The sequence below is a fragment of the Lichenostomus cassidix genome, chromosome Z (assembly GCF_008360975.1).
Source record: "Lichenostomus cassidix isolate B80296 chromosome Z, HeHo_3.0, whole genome shotgun sequence".
Lineage (NCBI taxonomy): Eukaryota > Metazoa > Chordata > Aves > Passeriformes > Meliphagidae > Lichenostomus > Lichenostomus cassidix.
In genome coordinates this window covers 49,780,239-49,795,680 of record NC_139511.1, presented here as the reverse complement: position 1 = coordinate 49,795,680, position 15,442 = coordinate 49,780,239, and the positions used below count along the sequence as shown (strand labels likewise).

The 15,442-nt window shown below is 34.5% G+C and overlaps 1 protein-coding gene across 2 annotated transcripts in view; it reads right to left on the bottom strand.

Moving 5' to 3' along the window:
- Window positions 1–15,442, bottom strand: part of TNPO1 (transportin 1) — a 69,193-nt gene that overhangs the window by 4,089 nt on the left and 49,662 nt on the right. For both annotated transcript variants that reach the window (XM_085043341.1, XM_085043340.1), the window contains 11 exons: window positions 14,135–14,360; window positions 11,348–11,519; window positions 9,914–10,000; window positions 9,036–9,143; window positions 8,701–8,859; window positions 8,520–8,607; window positions 7,414–7,512; window positions 7,103–7,198; window positions 4,205–4,280; window positions 3,299–3,398; window positions 1,844–1,918 (listed from right to left, as the gene is read on the bottom strand). In XM_085043341.1, coding sequence (XP_084899467.1) covers window positions 1,844–1,918; window positions 3,299–3,398; window positions 4,205–4,280; window positions 7,103–7,198; window positions 7,414–7,512; window positions 8,520–8,607; window positions 8,701–8,859; window positions 9,036–9,143; window positions 9,914–10,000; window positions 11,348–11,519; window positions 14,135–14,360 — 1,286 coding nt within the window. The remainder of the gene's footprint in view (window positions 1–1,843; window positions 1,919–3,298; window positions 3,399–4,204; window positions 4,281–7,102; window positions 7,199–7,413; window positions 7,513–8,519; window positions 8,608–8,700; window positions 8,860–9,035; window positions 9,144–9,913; window positions 10,001–11,347; window positions 11,520–14,134; window positions 14,361–15,442) is intronic.

The window sequence follows — 15,442 nt, the reverse complement described above, 5'->3', positions numbered from 1 at the left end:
ACATTTAGTGTAACTGAATTGTGAAACAGTCTGTCTTGAACACATTCTCAAATAAAAGGCAATGTCAAAATTAAAGCTCATGGTAACAAATTCATGATCAACACAAAACTGTCAAGCAGAGCTGTTTTTAAACAGATGTAGTGTTAATGGCATTACATGCAAACAGTTAACTTACTGCTTTGCTCCCTTCTACAAGCTGGCTCTTTCCTAACCCAAGGAGTCACGTTAACCAGCTGCTAAGACACTACTGAAAATCTAAGAATGCTTAGGTATGACAAAAGGTTATCAGTCAGATTTTAACACTGGCAGCTCATCTATCCATGCTCTTGGAAGAGGTATTTTCTCTCCCAGTTCTAAATAAAAAGAATAAAACAAAAAAGAAATACTGAACAATAAAGAATAAAACAAAAAAGAAATACTGGACAAATCAAGCTTCTTTCCCTTGTTCCTGTAAGTCATGATTACCGTTGGAAAAACATTGTACTACAGCAATCATGTATCTATGAAGAAGTAGTCTAAAAACCCTGCATGGTATCACTGAAGAAAGCTTTTGTCTCTTTTCCTGAAAGGCACAACCCACAAAAATACTTTAAAACTGCTTGCTTAAAAAAGCAAGGATGTCCTTATGCCAAGTGACCAAGAACCATTCTGTCTAGTTTTAATGCATTGGGCCCTAAACAGATAACTTGGAAAGAATCTGAAAAAGAGGAGCTTCAGTTGCTGAAGGACTGGTGCAGAAACATGCGCTGAGACTGCTTTGGGCAATCATCACAAACTCTGTTCAAGACTTCCTCAAGTTGCATTTGCTGTTTTGTTCTGCTGACGGTAGAATACTCATAGCTGTGCATTTTCTAGATCTAATGTTCCTTGGAAGGAGACCAGTTATCTGACAAACTACCTAGGACACTGAGATTTGTGCCTTTGCTCTTAAAGATAAGACAGAAAAGTTCTAACTTTTGATTTGATGCTCACACATGTCATTATTGAAGAAACAGTGCCAATACTGACCTAAGATCCTAATAGGTACTTTAGAATGTGTTCCATTTTTGCCTTAAGAGTATCATGAATTTTTCTTTTGACACAGAATTTTATAAATACTGGGATTTCACTTTGGAACTTGTGAGGTGAACCAGTTTTCCTCTCTCCATTTTTTCTTTTTTTTTTTTTTTGTAAATTTAAGACACTAGTGTCAAAATACAATATATCACATTTTGGGTGGGGCCGCTTTTTTCGTTTTTGCTTCCTTAATACATGGCAAACAATCCTTTTGTTTACATTCTACTGAAACTTTGCCTAGGGACGTATTCTTTGGTATAACTGTATTATAGTTTCTTTAAACTTGCTCAATCAAGAAGGATTCTGAGGAGGATTAAGCAAACCCTTATATATTTCTCCAACATAAAGTAGCCATCTTTGTGGCAAAAAACAGTCTTTTGTCTTGAACCATACAAATCTCATATTCTAAAAAAAAAAAAAAAAAAAAAAAGTCTTACATGTAGTATAAACCCTCCTGTTCTTCCAAATGCAGGCAAGACATAGTAGGCTGGACATTATGAAAAGCTGTTTGAGAATGATTAACCCTTTAAAAATATCTCAAGTGAACTTTTCAATCATTTAAAAAGTTTGGAATAACATAAATGCATAGAAGAAGATGCTGGTTAAAAAAAAGGTCAGAATTTTCATATTGTTTTGCCTGACAATTTATGACCTTACATGACCACAAAGGGCAGAGAAACTTCCATGACCACAAACACAGTAAGTGCTAACAGTGAAACAGAAAGAAAGAAACCAGGGGATGTAAAATGACTACCATAAGAACATACTCTTATCTTAGAAACCTTACCTTACAGAACATGTCTCGAAGATCATCTTTTGGGCTAATCCATGATGCAACAGCATCACAAAAAAAAATAAAGTCCTATAAGATTAAACAATCACATAGGTTAGAAAGCTCAATTTATGTACCTGAAAACAATGCTTAATGTTCATTCTGTGAACTGTGGATGGTTTTTTATCCTAATTCACAAGTGCTTTTGCTTTTATGTATTTAATTTACACTTAATTCACTCAATGGTTAATTATTGTATGCCTAAATGTTCAGCAACAGAAATTGCTGAGTGACTTAAATAAAACTACAGTGAAACCCACCCCACCTCTCCCCTCTACACCACACTAGTACAACTTCAATTCTTTCAGTACACATACAAATGCAAGATCTACTCACTTTAGTCACAAGCAACAAATGCACTCTCTCACACATTTCCCATTGGGGAAAAAAACCTGGGTTTTTTTCCTTTAAATAGTTTTTTTTTTGGGACATAGAGAAATTTATCATACAGGTTCAAAACTAAAGCCACCTCAAAATCCCTATACTTTCTTTGTCTGCTGTCAGGCATTACTTCCTCCTACACCAAGAGAGCATCAGTCTTTAATAATTATGTTGCCAATGCACGTGATTTTAGTAGGAATTAAGGATAATGACTAGAAAGGAGAGATGGGTTAATGAAATGGATCCTCATTTAACCCCTCCCCGTAAGCTACATGAACGAACAGACAGTGGAACAGTGAAATGTGAAGTACAGAACAAGGCAAAAATGAAATTAACTGAAAATTTCAAAACAAGGTAGACGCTCAATTCTTGTGTTTCAGGAAGAAGTATTTCAAGCAGAGAAGAGGGAAAAATCAGTTTTGTTTTCCTCTAAGAGAACACTACATTGATACAGCTTTACTTTAGAGATGTGGAGACTAAAGATCTAGTAATATTCTATTTTTCATTTGTACCTTACATTTTAAAGAGATGCATGTTCGTTGTCACATTCACTATTTAAGCATTTTACCCCAAGTTTAAATAGAATTTTCCCCACCCAAGTGTTGAGAATGAAGGGGTAGTTACTGGTTTTGTTCTGTTTCTTGATTTAAAAGCCTAGGTTAAGTGTGGAAAATAGGTTTCAGATTGTCAACTTTTACCTTATATTTCCTTACAGATCCTGACCACAACCTAACAGAAGGACCAAAACATAGCTATTTTAATTGAAGCTCGTTACTTACATATTCACTGCCAGTAACAGAAAAAAATTGATTTTAACAGTACTCCTTTTCTTTTTAGACGAGAATTATGGAAGCATCATGATACATACCATTCACAATATAAACATTTTGGCCTCCTTGACCTCAGAATAAAGCTGCATCATGTACTGCAGGGAATCACTTCAAGGTAAACTTCTTCGTATTGAACATACAGCTTTTACTAAACTTCACATGAGCAAAGAAAAGTTAGCATGTATTAAAAGTATCTTACTTGGACTACTCCACTGGGGTTGACTGTAATCATGGTACATATCCCACGGAACGCTGAATCCTTTTCCTCATTGTCTCTTATGTTTCGCAGAGAGGTGCACCTAACAAGTTGGAAAGCAAAACTTAAATAACTCTCACTTTTCTTCAATCAAGTCAAAACTAGATGACAGTATCTGATGGAATAAGTCACACTGATAAGATGATCAGAAACACAGTTTTGAAGACATAGAAAAATACTACTCATACACATTTTTTACTAGCATAATCCCAGAAGGCATCACCTCCAGAATCTGGCTTTTTTGTTATACTGTATACAGTTAGAAAGTGTGACCTGTATTCCATTAAATACAAAAGAAACATGTATCTGAAATACTTATAGAAACTATCATTATTAGAAGCGGAACATAAAATACTACCACAGTATGAATTATGTCAGATACCACTTACAGAACAGTTATTGAACTTTAACAGCAGCAAGCAAGCTATTTGATACATAACAAATCTATAAACATATATTCCTTACAGCATTTCAAGCCTCAGACTGAATTTAAATTAATGCACAGTTTAAATTTTACAATATTTGCATGCATTGTACTATCATTCTGGTGGATTTTAAAATGCTCTTTCATAGTCAAGCTTTAACACAGCAAGCATGTGACAATCTTATCCCATGCATAAATTAGTCGTTAGCCACAACATAAAGAATACATGACGGTGCTACTAAAAACTCACAAACCTGATAGGACAAGATTAGTCACATGGTTGGCAATGATTAAGGATTGAGATTTTGTAACCAACTGAAAATATATCTAAAAGTGAGATAGAGAGAAGAAAGAAAGAAAGAAAGAAAGAAAGAAAGAGAGTGAAGAAAAATGAATTAAAAAAAAAAAGATTGAATAATACACACCAGGGTCTTATAAACTGCTGTAGCATGGGGGCCACCTCTTGAGGACAAACGTAACCAAGACGACCAATTGTTATTGCTAAGGTAACGCAATCACGGTTATACACCACCAAACGCCAACCAAGACATGAGCAAATGAGGGGGGAGGAGAAAAAATAAAGAAAAAACAACAAATAACTCAGAAACAGAAACCAACAGAATCTGTGTATGATAATAAACATAAGATTTCACCAGTGCTGTTTATTACCACCCCCTAAGTAAGAGGCAGCAACATATATGGTATACTCTCCAAGGTAAAAGAAAAATTAAAGAAGTATGAGAGAACACCAAAAACACAATTTTAAATCCAAAGGCTTTCTGATGTAAGCAGTCATTCTGCCCTCTTCAGAGTAATCATTTGCAGTAAATTTACCTCTACACATTCGAATTTTATATTAAAATATACTACTGTGGACACTTTTAAAAAAAGAAACTAACCATTTTCAGTTTTAATATCAAGTATTCTAAACATTTTATCCAGCATTTAGAATTAAACGTTTTTATAGATCTCATCTATCAGTCAGAATGTATTTCCAAATACTTTTACATGAAATATGAAATTGTAACCTGTCTGAAAATACTAAACAGATGGACACTTCTCAAAGAGTTACAAATGTTTGTCTTCTTTTTAATCTCACAGAGCATTTAATTAAAAATGGCTGCTAACTCACAGCAACTGACTGCAGAACATTAATTCTTTAACCCTAGCATTTCTCCTGTTCACAGAAGCTTTCCTCATAAGATGTACAAGAATCTGACTTCTAATACCAAAATACACATTGAAAGCAAAATTGCTTCATCATATGGTTAGGTAGTTTGATTAGGTAGTTTGGTTCTTTGTTCCAAGGGACAGACCAAAGAAAATATCATGCAAATGTGTTTTAATGGTGTTTGCTCAACTCACGAAAGATTAATCTTTAGAAAAAGGAGAGGGTGGGGAATAATGTATCAGGATTACTTGAAGCAAAATACATGAATAATACTAAAATCCAGCAGATTTGTATGAAGCAGAAAAAGGAAACCTATGTTCAAGGGACATACTATGCAACACTCTAATTAACAGGCATTTGTGAACAGTTTTATGAAACATGCAATAAAGCAGATGATGCTTTCTCCAGTAAAAGTTTGGTGTAGGATATACTAGCAGTCTGAAACATATTAATTCCATGTGATGCAACACACTGTTAATGTACTGTTTTGTCCTGATGTTACTCAATTTCTATATACAATGTCTAAATTTTTTTAGTATCTTACAAAAATTCACTGAAGTTCAAATGAAAATACAATTTTAAGTTTAATCTGTAAATTCTCATAGCTACAGCCTGAACAAGGAATACTTCAGAAATCTCTGTCAGAGAGTGTCTTCATGACTGTTTTCCCAATTAATGATGTAGCAAGCTACAGCAAAACCAGTAATATTCTTGTAGATATTAGTGGCACACAGTAAAATATCCCACAACAAACTTATAATAAGTACACCACACTCAACATTTATTTGCAGTTATCCATCCACATTTAAAGTAACTATTAAGAGAATTGGGAAAAAAAAATAACAAAAAAACAAACAAACAAAAAAAAAAAACCAAACCAAATAAAATCAGTGTTTGGATGCTTCCAAAAATTCTCTTAACAATGATGGAAGCAAACATTTAACTACCGGATGCCTCTCAATTACAGGTATTACACATCCATCAGTGCAGAGGAAAGGAGTCAGGGCAGGGGTAAGGAAAACTTATATTCTTATGCTACTATATTATTATACTGTTACACTCTTCCATGGTATATTTCACAAATAGGTATTTGCTTCAAAATTTTCTATTCAAAACGTAGTACCTATAACATGCCATAAAAATAGGTAAATTTTCTTTCAAGTTCACCTTCCATACTAAATGGGTTAGAGGGGCAGGCAAAGTGCAGCTTTTAAGTTTAGAGAATACTGGAGAAAAAATATGCTTTGAAAACATCTCTCTCCAAATTATCTCACTTTGCTCAAAAAGTGTAACTGTACCACTGTATTTCCATCATATTCAATGATGTTAGGTAAAACAACTAAACTGTCACCTTGTTACAAGACAGTTTTCAAACAGAATGGAAAAAGTCCTCAATTAGTAAAATAGTAAACAATAAACCCATTACATTATCCATAATGTTTTGCTGAAGTATGGAAGGTGTTTCTCATACCAGAACATGACCTCTAAAAGTGCAAAAGAAACAAGCCTCAGAAATTCCAATTCAGTAAGGCATTTGGGAGTTGGTCCCAATTTAGAATGTAAAGCTGTGGGCCAGAACATAAAATATGCATGCCATTATTAGAATTCTTTTCAGAAATTTGTTATTAAGTGACCAGATAATAGAAATTAAACATAATTTCAGTTATGTCATGGTAAAACTGCCATCACAGATCTAGATTTTTGTGCATGATATTGTAAGGTTATCTTAAAAATAAATGCATTTTTTGAAAAATTCAAAGAGTTAATTGTTTTATATATGCCAATTACATTTTTTCCAACACTAGACATATATATACAGTACACAAGTAAAGACATGCATATATCAAAATCAGTAAGAACATGTTACTGCATACATCTGTCATATAAGAATGATTAAACAGATGATACATAGATAAAAGAATTGTTATCAAAGAGAAAGCAATAACTTTCAGAATCTAGACATATTATTTGCTGCAAGACTGAGACTTGTAAAGCTTGTGCAAAACAGAGTTCTTTTGCTTATAAAAGCTAGATATGTAACAATAAAATCAGTTCTGGTGTGGTTCCCCTAAGAAATTTTAAAAATAATTGTAAAAGAAAAAAAAAAAATCTTCTTATTTCCTTCACCATGTACAGTTCATTTTTCGGGTACCTGTGTTCTCTAACAACGTCTTTGGTGTGTTGGGTCTGTTAATTATTTCTACAAGCTGGTGCAAGACCATTGGAATATAAGGCTGCATTTCTATACCTGAAACAACAATTTAAAAAAAGAATCAGAAGAGAATTACCTTTAATGTACATAATGTAAACAGAACACATACACTTCACTTACTAACACGGACAAGGATCACAAATGTAATTTAAATATTAACATAAAGGTATCACATAAAAAAAAATTCACCCAAAACACCCTGACAAATAATTCTAAATGTGCAGAGATTTAAGGAAAAAAATAAATCTTACCCATCTGGATAGAGATTTCTCCAATTGCCCAGGTGGCATTGTTACACACAGAAATGAATTCAGGGTTTAGGTTGGTTCCCAAAATTGGCATGAAATCAGCTAGAAAGAACAACATTTTAAAATCTCATCACACAATACAACCATCTTGTCCCATTACTATAAGATTGCAAGGGGGAAAAAAATGGATTTTTAAGGAAAAGATAATGTAAGCCTATTAAATGCTTGGAAAGTGTTACATGTGAATTAATAAGAGCTATATTCCAGCTACCTATCAGATTAACCTCGAATTTAGAACCTAAGCAGATAAATGTGAATCTTTTCAAATGATGCTTTAAAAATCTTCCTAACAGGCTTTATCTTTATGTAACTTTTATGTAGAAACCTTTTTATCTCATTCACTTGCTCAGGTGGGAGGAGAGAGGGGAAGAGAAGAAAAAAAACCACAGCAGCAAGTACTGGTGGCTTTATCATATGGTTGAACACCATCCCCCAAATCACCAGGACAACTGTGTATTCAGCACCTGGATAACTGTGTATTCAGCTACCCTTGAAGAAACAACAAAGACTATAAGGCAATCACATCTTGGATTAAATTTCAAGAAAAATGAGCCAAAAAGGTAATTACAACATCTGCCAAATATTTTAAATTCTATCCACGTTTTAAAGCCTATCCAAGCATTCATTTGGCAAGTGCATCACAACAGATTCTGCGGGAAGAAAGAGCAAATACTGTGGAAGTGTACCACTGATGTTACTTCCCACTGAAACAAAAAACAAAGCAAAAAAGCGAAGTAAAACCTATCCTCTATCCCAGTTTTTTTATTTATATACTATATATAATTTTACTTAACAATAAATTGTACTAGGAAAAATATCTATAAAAATAAAGGAGAAAAATGAACTTTTGTGCTGTCTACAAAAATAGGAACGTGTTTTCTTAACATGCAATTCAAAAGACAAAAGATTATGGACTCTTGTAGACAAAGGAAAATGACTACATACAACACCATAAAAAGGCAAACCACAGAACACAAAACTTTACAATGGCTAATACGACCTCTTACGGATTTGCAAAACAAGTTGTTAAACATGTAAAAGAAACATACCAATGCAAGGTTTAACATGCTGAAAACACGCCTTCGTCAGGTCACCTAACAATGCAAAAGAACTCTGCCGTACCTCAGGCATTTTGTCCTAAAGAGAGGAAGAAACGAATTACAAGTCTAGAAGAGTTTCTGTTTCTCCAAATAAAGAAAACGTTTGGATCAAATAGATCACTCAACTCACCTGCATGCATTGGTACATTAGTGTCAGGATATTGCTGCGAGCCACTAGCTGTTCAATGTTGCCTCCAAGTCCTTCAGCTAAACCACTGAGTAAATCAAGAGCCACAATCATGAAATCTTTATCTGGAGCCTCATATTGGTCTGGCTGAGCATTATGCAACTGCAACAGATAAGTACACATTTTCAAAATTATAGTAAATTTTCTCAGGAGTATGCACAATAAAGTTTCAGAACTGCACCTTCATTTAGATATTCAATCTCCCTGCAAACCTCTAATACTACGAAATTAACATGTTGGTTTAGCAAAGTAACATTGGAATAGTTAAAGCAAAATACCATGGCTTGTGCAAGTGTCTTCTGCACCAGATTTACACAACGCTGGTACACAGGTTCACAGTATGGAAGAAAGCCAGATTGCAAGGCAGTAGCAACTGACGACAGGCACTGGAATTAAAAAAAAAGGGGAGAGAGAAAACAGTCACTACCTTTCCTCACATTCCTGAAGTGTCTTTTACTTGTGAGAGGCAACTTGGAAGACTTTAGGACTTTAAGTACACCAACATGCAACCGATTAAGTAAACACAACCTAGAAAGGCAGTACTGATTAGCTGAGCCAAGGCAACTATCAGCAAGGTGTTACTCACTCCTGCATACGCCAGTTGAAAAAATTTCTCAATAGCAGCATCTTCTTGGAGGTAGCCAAGAAAATGCATACAAAACCAGTTACGATAATTCAGACAGCACCTACACTAAGCTGCGGTATCTTGACCATGAACAAGCCCTAATATAACCTAAGAGTTACAAAACTAATTTTTCTAGAGGTGTTTTCCTGCTTCACACTCAGAAAGTACAGAGCATTAGACTACGTGGTCTTGTTCATACCTTCCGTTTGTCTGACAATAGTTTTAATGGAGGGATGAAGGGAGAGCAAGGAGAGAGAAGACAAGAACAAAAGGATGATAGAACACTTTTTTCCTAAGAGAATCCTATCAAAGAAAACACTCCAGAATGGCAGAAAAAACGAAAAGATTTCTGCTAAACCTAAGGACATTTTCTCAGTCATAAAATTTTCTTACTAGTCAGAGTATTTTTTCCTAATGAGAAATAGCTAACGCTGTCACCTTTTACAGTCATATTTCCTAGTAGGAACATTTTTAGCAGAAAACATAATTTCTGAAGTAAGTTGATAAAAAAATTCACATTTTAACATTTACCTCTAATAAAGGGAAGAGATCTTTATCTTCATCCTTCAGCATGTTCCACTTCTGGATTAATGGAGGCATTAGCATCTGAATATATTCCTGTTTAGGATGAATATGCATCAACATGAAGTGCTAAAACACTTTACTGCATACCATTTTATTTCAAAGCTAGATAAGAAGTGTGATATATTCTACTTTTACAGAAAAAAAACAAACCCTGATGTGCTGTAATTCAATCATTGTTGCAATTCATAGAAGTATCTTAATACTAGAATTTACCATTTTTTAAAGTATTTTTTCCTAAAGCACATAAGTACCTTTACAAAGGAAATCTTTCTCCAGGTTTGGTTTCAGTATAGCTGCCTGGGTTATTACAAATCTATGTGACAGCCTCAAGGCCTACAGAAAATATTTTTATATTTACATTGTGGCTCTGCATCTGCCACCTGCTTTTCTCAATGATCATTCTCTGCTCTTGATGCTACAACCCTATCTCTCTGACCTCAAGTTGTGGAACTTCCTCCTCAAGTTAACCATCCATGAAGAAAGTAACTTCCTATCCCTCCAGAAGAAGGCACTTACCCCTTCTATAGAAAGCTGGCTTCCCCTACCACTGCACAGCTACAGTCACAAGAACGTTAAGCCAGGCACCTCTACGGTGCTGTTGCTCCCAGAAAGAATCCGAAGAGCCAACAGATTTTGCTATGTCCAAAGGTATAAAATTCTAACATACTAAAGAAAGTCCCACCCTCATCAGGGGCTGCCATTTGGCTTCCTCCTGATACTGTCAAATGTCAAGGCTGCCAGACGCAAGAGAGAGACTGAAAAACAGGTCCTTTGATGGTGTGGGGGTCCCAGATGGCAAGTAAAATACCATGGGAACAACCAAAAATGTTTTTTTCTAGGGTGTCTATACCTTTTGAAGCACTACAGAGAAATAAAACAAGTTTCAATAACCATCATAAAATGCAAACATATCACATGAACATCTTCTACTAATTAATACATGTACGCAAAAAAACCCCATTACATTTGCCTGTGTGCTCTCTGTGCTTTGTCCACAAGATTCTGTATTTTTTCACTGGCAAGAGACAGCAGCTTAGCTATACTTAAAGTAGTTACATACACACACACACAAAAAAAGAGATATCTATATTGATATCTCCTCTGAGCTAAAAAACTTCGAGCATGAAGAAAAAATCATGACAAGAGGCACATTTCACAACACACCATACACTATTGCTTGTTTACTCAAAATGGCAATATTTGTGTAGTGGGAAAATTATGAGCAGTCTATGTATTTTACCTGTAAATACGTAGCACTAATACAATGGACATGGAAATATCAGCATTTCTGGTTTGTAACATGTAAAGCACACTACAAAAAATACTGAACAAATTTTTCCAGTATTATGAGTCCTACTACAGAACATAAGGTATACTCACTGGTTTATTTAGATGATGTCCGACAGAATCTGCTAATGTTCCTATAGCATCATAAAGAATGAGCAGGTTTTTATGCTGGTATTTACTAAATGCGAAGACCAAAGTGTCAAGTATATATGCAAGATAAGGAACAAGCTCTGTACAAGCCTCCTCTTCTAGAGTAGCAAAGGCACTGAAGGACAATAAAACAAGTCAGTTAGTACATTGGAAAAAACTCAACAAGACAACCCCAAAATGCCCTACTTAGCCTACTTCTGTTTCAACCTTAAGCTGTATTTAGCCTTCAAATTCATGTAAGATATGCTTCCAAAAGGGTAATACTTAGATAACCTTGATCTTTTTTGACTGAACACAGAATGACCCATAAGGATCCAGCTCTTACACTGTAAAGAACAAAATTTTAATATATTGCCATAAAATCCAATAGGGATACACTGAAGCCCCTACCAAAAAGAAAAGCATTAGCAGAAAAGTTACAATATACTAACTAAAGTAGAAGGAATCACAACAAAAGCTGTTTATTCAAGTTAAAAATGGACCGCTATCTTTAATGTATACAGTAGCTGCACCTGGAGATTTTGGTGCTGTTGTGCCAGAACTATGCAAACATCAGCCTGTACTCTAAGCAGTTCACTACACAGAAAAAAATACAGAACGACATGGAAAACTAAAAGCAAATACAGATGATGAACAATTTTGGCTTCTCTTGATCAAAGCAAACATAATGACATCACGGAAACTTCTCAGCTTGTCTAACCAGTGTTTGAACAGCAGCATTAAGAAAACCCATCCAAAATGAAACAAAACAAAACAAAACAAAACAATCCCCCCACACCGGACACACCGCTGCAGAGAAACATCAAGGAAAGGAAAAAATTATGGAGCTATTGAAGACTTGGTGGCCTAGCTTTGTCAACGAGATTATTTTTAGCTTGTCCCTACACTAAAAATGCATACATCACCATGTGAGGTGAACAAACCGCTAATTGTGTGCTACTAAATACAGAAATGCCTTTTTTTAAACACAATGGAACTGTGAACTAAATGGCTAGCATTCTTACTTTATTTATTTATTCTTTTATTATACTACTATGAAGTAATTTTTCAGAAAGCCGTACTACCTGAGCAGGAAAACATATTTCAGTAAAATATCATTTTCTGGGTCTACTGTCAACTAAAGGAGTAGTTTCTCAAAAGTATAGAAATGAATGTTAGACATCTGCTACCACATAGAAGTTAGGGACAAAAACATACAGTATCCTATGACCTATCTTCCATTTAGCAGATATTATCAGTCTATGCAACTATTCACTATTGGGGTGAAGCTTTTTATTGCTGTCCAACTATGTTCATTGTATTTCCTTACCATTTAAAAAGCTGGTAAATACATTTTCACTTATAATAACTCTGTATTTCCCTTACAGTGAAGTTTCTCAGTTTATTTTTAGGTGCAAGAGTAATTTTAGTAGGTCTCTGCTCTCAAGAAAGTATTTCAAAACATGTTGTAAGTCTGCCATTGAACTTCAAATAAAAAAAAAGAATCAGGTGCACTGTAATTTTTATTATTTCCAATCTAGATTTCCTATTACCCTGAAAGTTTCCATGGCCCATTGCACAACCTGCACAAGCACCATGTGAGGTTATTTAACTACACTACACTACAGCACAGCTGTGCTCAACTAAACACAGATTTTCAAACATGTTTTGCACTAGGCAAGTTTCAAGAGAAGTGGGATGTTTCCTTTTGGAGATTTTTGTTTTGCTTGCTTGCTTGTTTTGTTTTGGGGTTTGCATTTGTTGTTTTTTTGTTTTTTGTTGTTTTTTTTTTTAATTGAATAGAGAAGACATGGAAGCTACCCAAATTTGCTAGCCAAATTTTTGCAAACATTTGGAGACAAAAAGGAAACAGTGTTTAATTCTTAAACCTCATTACGTACATTTCATAATTCATTGTATCTGTTCTCAGGTAAGGATATATTTACTATTTCTGAGCAAAGTTTAGCCGAAGAACCTTGAACTCAGCACTGTCCTTAGGCACTACTGATACTTGGGGGTTGTTATTATTATTATTATTGTTATTATTATTATTACATGTTTCAGGTGTTCAGAGGCAGATGTAACTGCTTTATGAAGAAACCTTGAAAGTTTGCTGTGTCCACTCTAGTCTGACAAAAACTGACATGTAAAATTTTGTTTCGATGAGCTACCTGCACAAGGGGTGCAACCATTCCCATTCTATTAAGGTCATGTCCACTGATTAAGCAATTAATCTTTTTTTTGTTTAAAGAAGTAGACAAGGGGGAGAAGGGAATCTTATCTCCCAACACCTTTCTTCAAGAGAAAGATAATATCCCTTGAAATAATCATAATCCAAATGTTTTGGTAATGCTGAGCTAAGTATAAACAGTCTCAGTAGTACAGCGATAGGACACCTTTCTACTGCAATCAGTTCTCATCATGTTCATAGACATACTAAAAAATGCCACATTTCTGGTCAATGAAACATCATATATTGAAAATAAGTGTTGCAAACAGCTAATTTACTAAAATTAATTATTTAGACTGGTGTTTCATATACTCCGAAAACAAAGTGCGCAAGAGAAATAGATGTTAACTTTTTTCACGTTATTATAATTCTGGAGACAGTTGCATCTACTGCAATTTAAGAGAAAGAAATACATTAAGGGCTAGAAATGGAGTCAGGTGTTCACTGAGAATGGCATTAAAATAGCTTCCTATGGGAAAATAAAAGCAGCGTCATGGATGTTTGCTTCAGCTTTGGCTTACCTGCAGGCAGCTTCTTGTACTCTCTTGTTGCTATCCAAGATACGCTTTAGCAACTCAGTCATTAATGGCTTCAAGTATGTATCTGGGGGTTGGCTAACTACCCAGTGTGCATAGCGACTAAGAGTCCAGCATGTAATGGAGCGCACAAGAGCCTTTTTGTCAGACAGGCACTGAATAAGGTGAGGGATTAGCTCTGGAAGATATGGAATCATACCCTGCATGCAGCCTGGAAAGAAAAATATAGCTATTGCAGTACCAGAATTAATGAAAAGTTCTATGGTTTCCTGTTTCCTATGAGACGTATTTTCATTCTCTATCACACAGGAACACAATATGCAAAGTTAAAAATACATGTATTTTAACAAAGTAAGTTTACCTAATTTATATAAAGTTCTAAAAATACCCCTTACATAAATTTTAAGGGCTATTATATACCCCTTTTTAAGGGGTATTATTAGAAGGGGTATTATATATTATTTAGAATATAAATTATATTTATTTTATATGGATTATATATAATAATTAACATAATTATAAGAAAGTATCATTAAAATATTAATAATTCAAATCCCAATTTACATTTATTTAAATCGTATTTCTACTTCAGTGCTTCCCAAATCTCCAGAAATTCTGCTTTATTAAATATAGAAGAGCAAGTACATCCAACTAAATTTCATCAAGCTGGAAATTCCTCCTTCAGTCTACTCAGAGCAAGTAAGAAAATATCAAGCAGAGAAAGACTATCTTGACAACAAATCATCAAATGAAAAAGGGTTCCTTAAGAAATTCAAATTTGTTGCTCTTAAAGTCATATAAATATTGACCACCAATAAAAGTTGCACCCTTCAATTCAGCATGGGCAATTAGACACTGAGATTTGCCAGAAGTACAAACTTCCACCTTGCTGGACCTTCAATTCAAAACCAATTTAAAAACTTTCTAGTAACAATAAAAAAAATACATTCACTAGACACCATGAGAAAAGAAAGATAATCCAGGTACAGACCCAAATCTATTTCTTCAGCCTGCAAAAGGAACAGAGATGCTGCAGCTTCAAGCAAAAAGCCAAGCAAGACTATGAGTAAGTAAAGGAGAATGGAAGTCATCCTGTTTTAATGGCCATCTACAAAAGGCATCTAAGTGTATTGAAACCACAGGAGTGCTCTTCTCCATTTCTGAAAACACTTAGATGAAATATAAGGCTAAAATTTATTAAGTATTTGTCTTCTATGAAATCAAGGTAGTATTTTGTTAGAGATAACAACGTTATAGTGTGAAGTTAAGAAAAGGAGAAATAAAATAAATTCT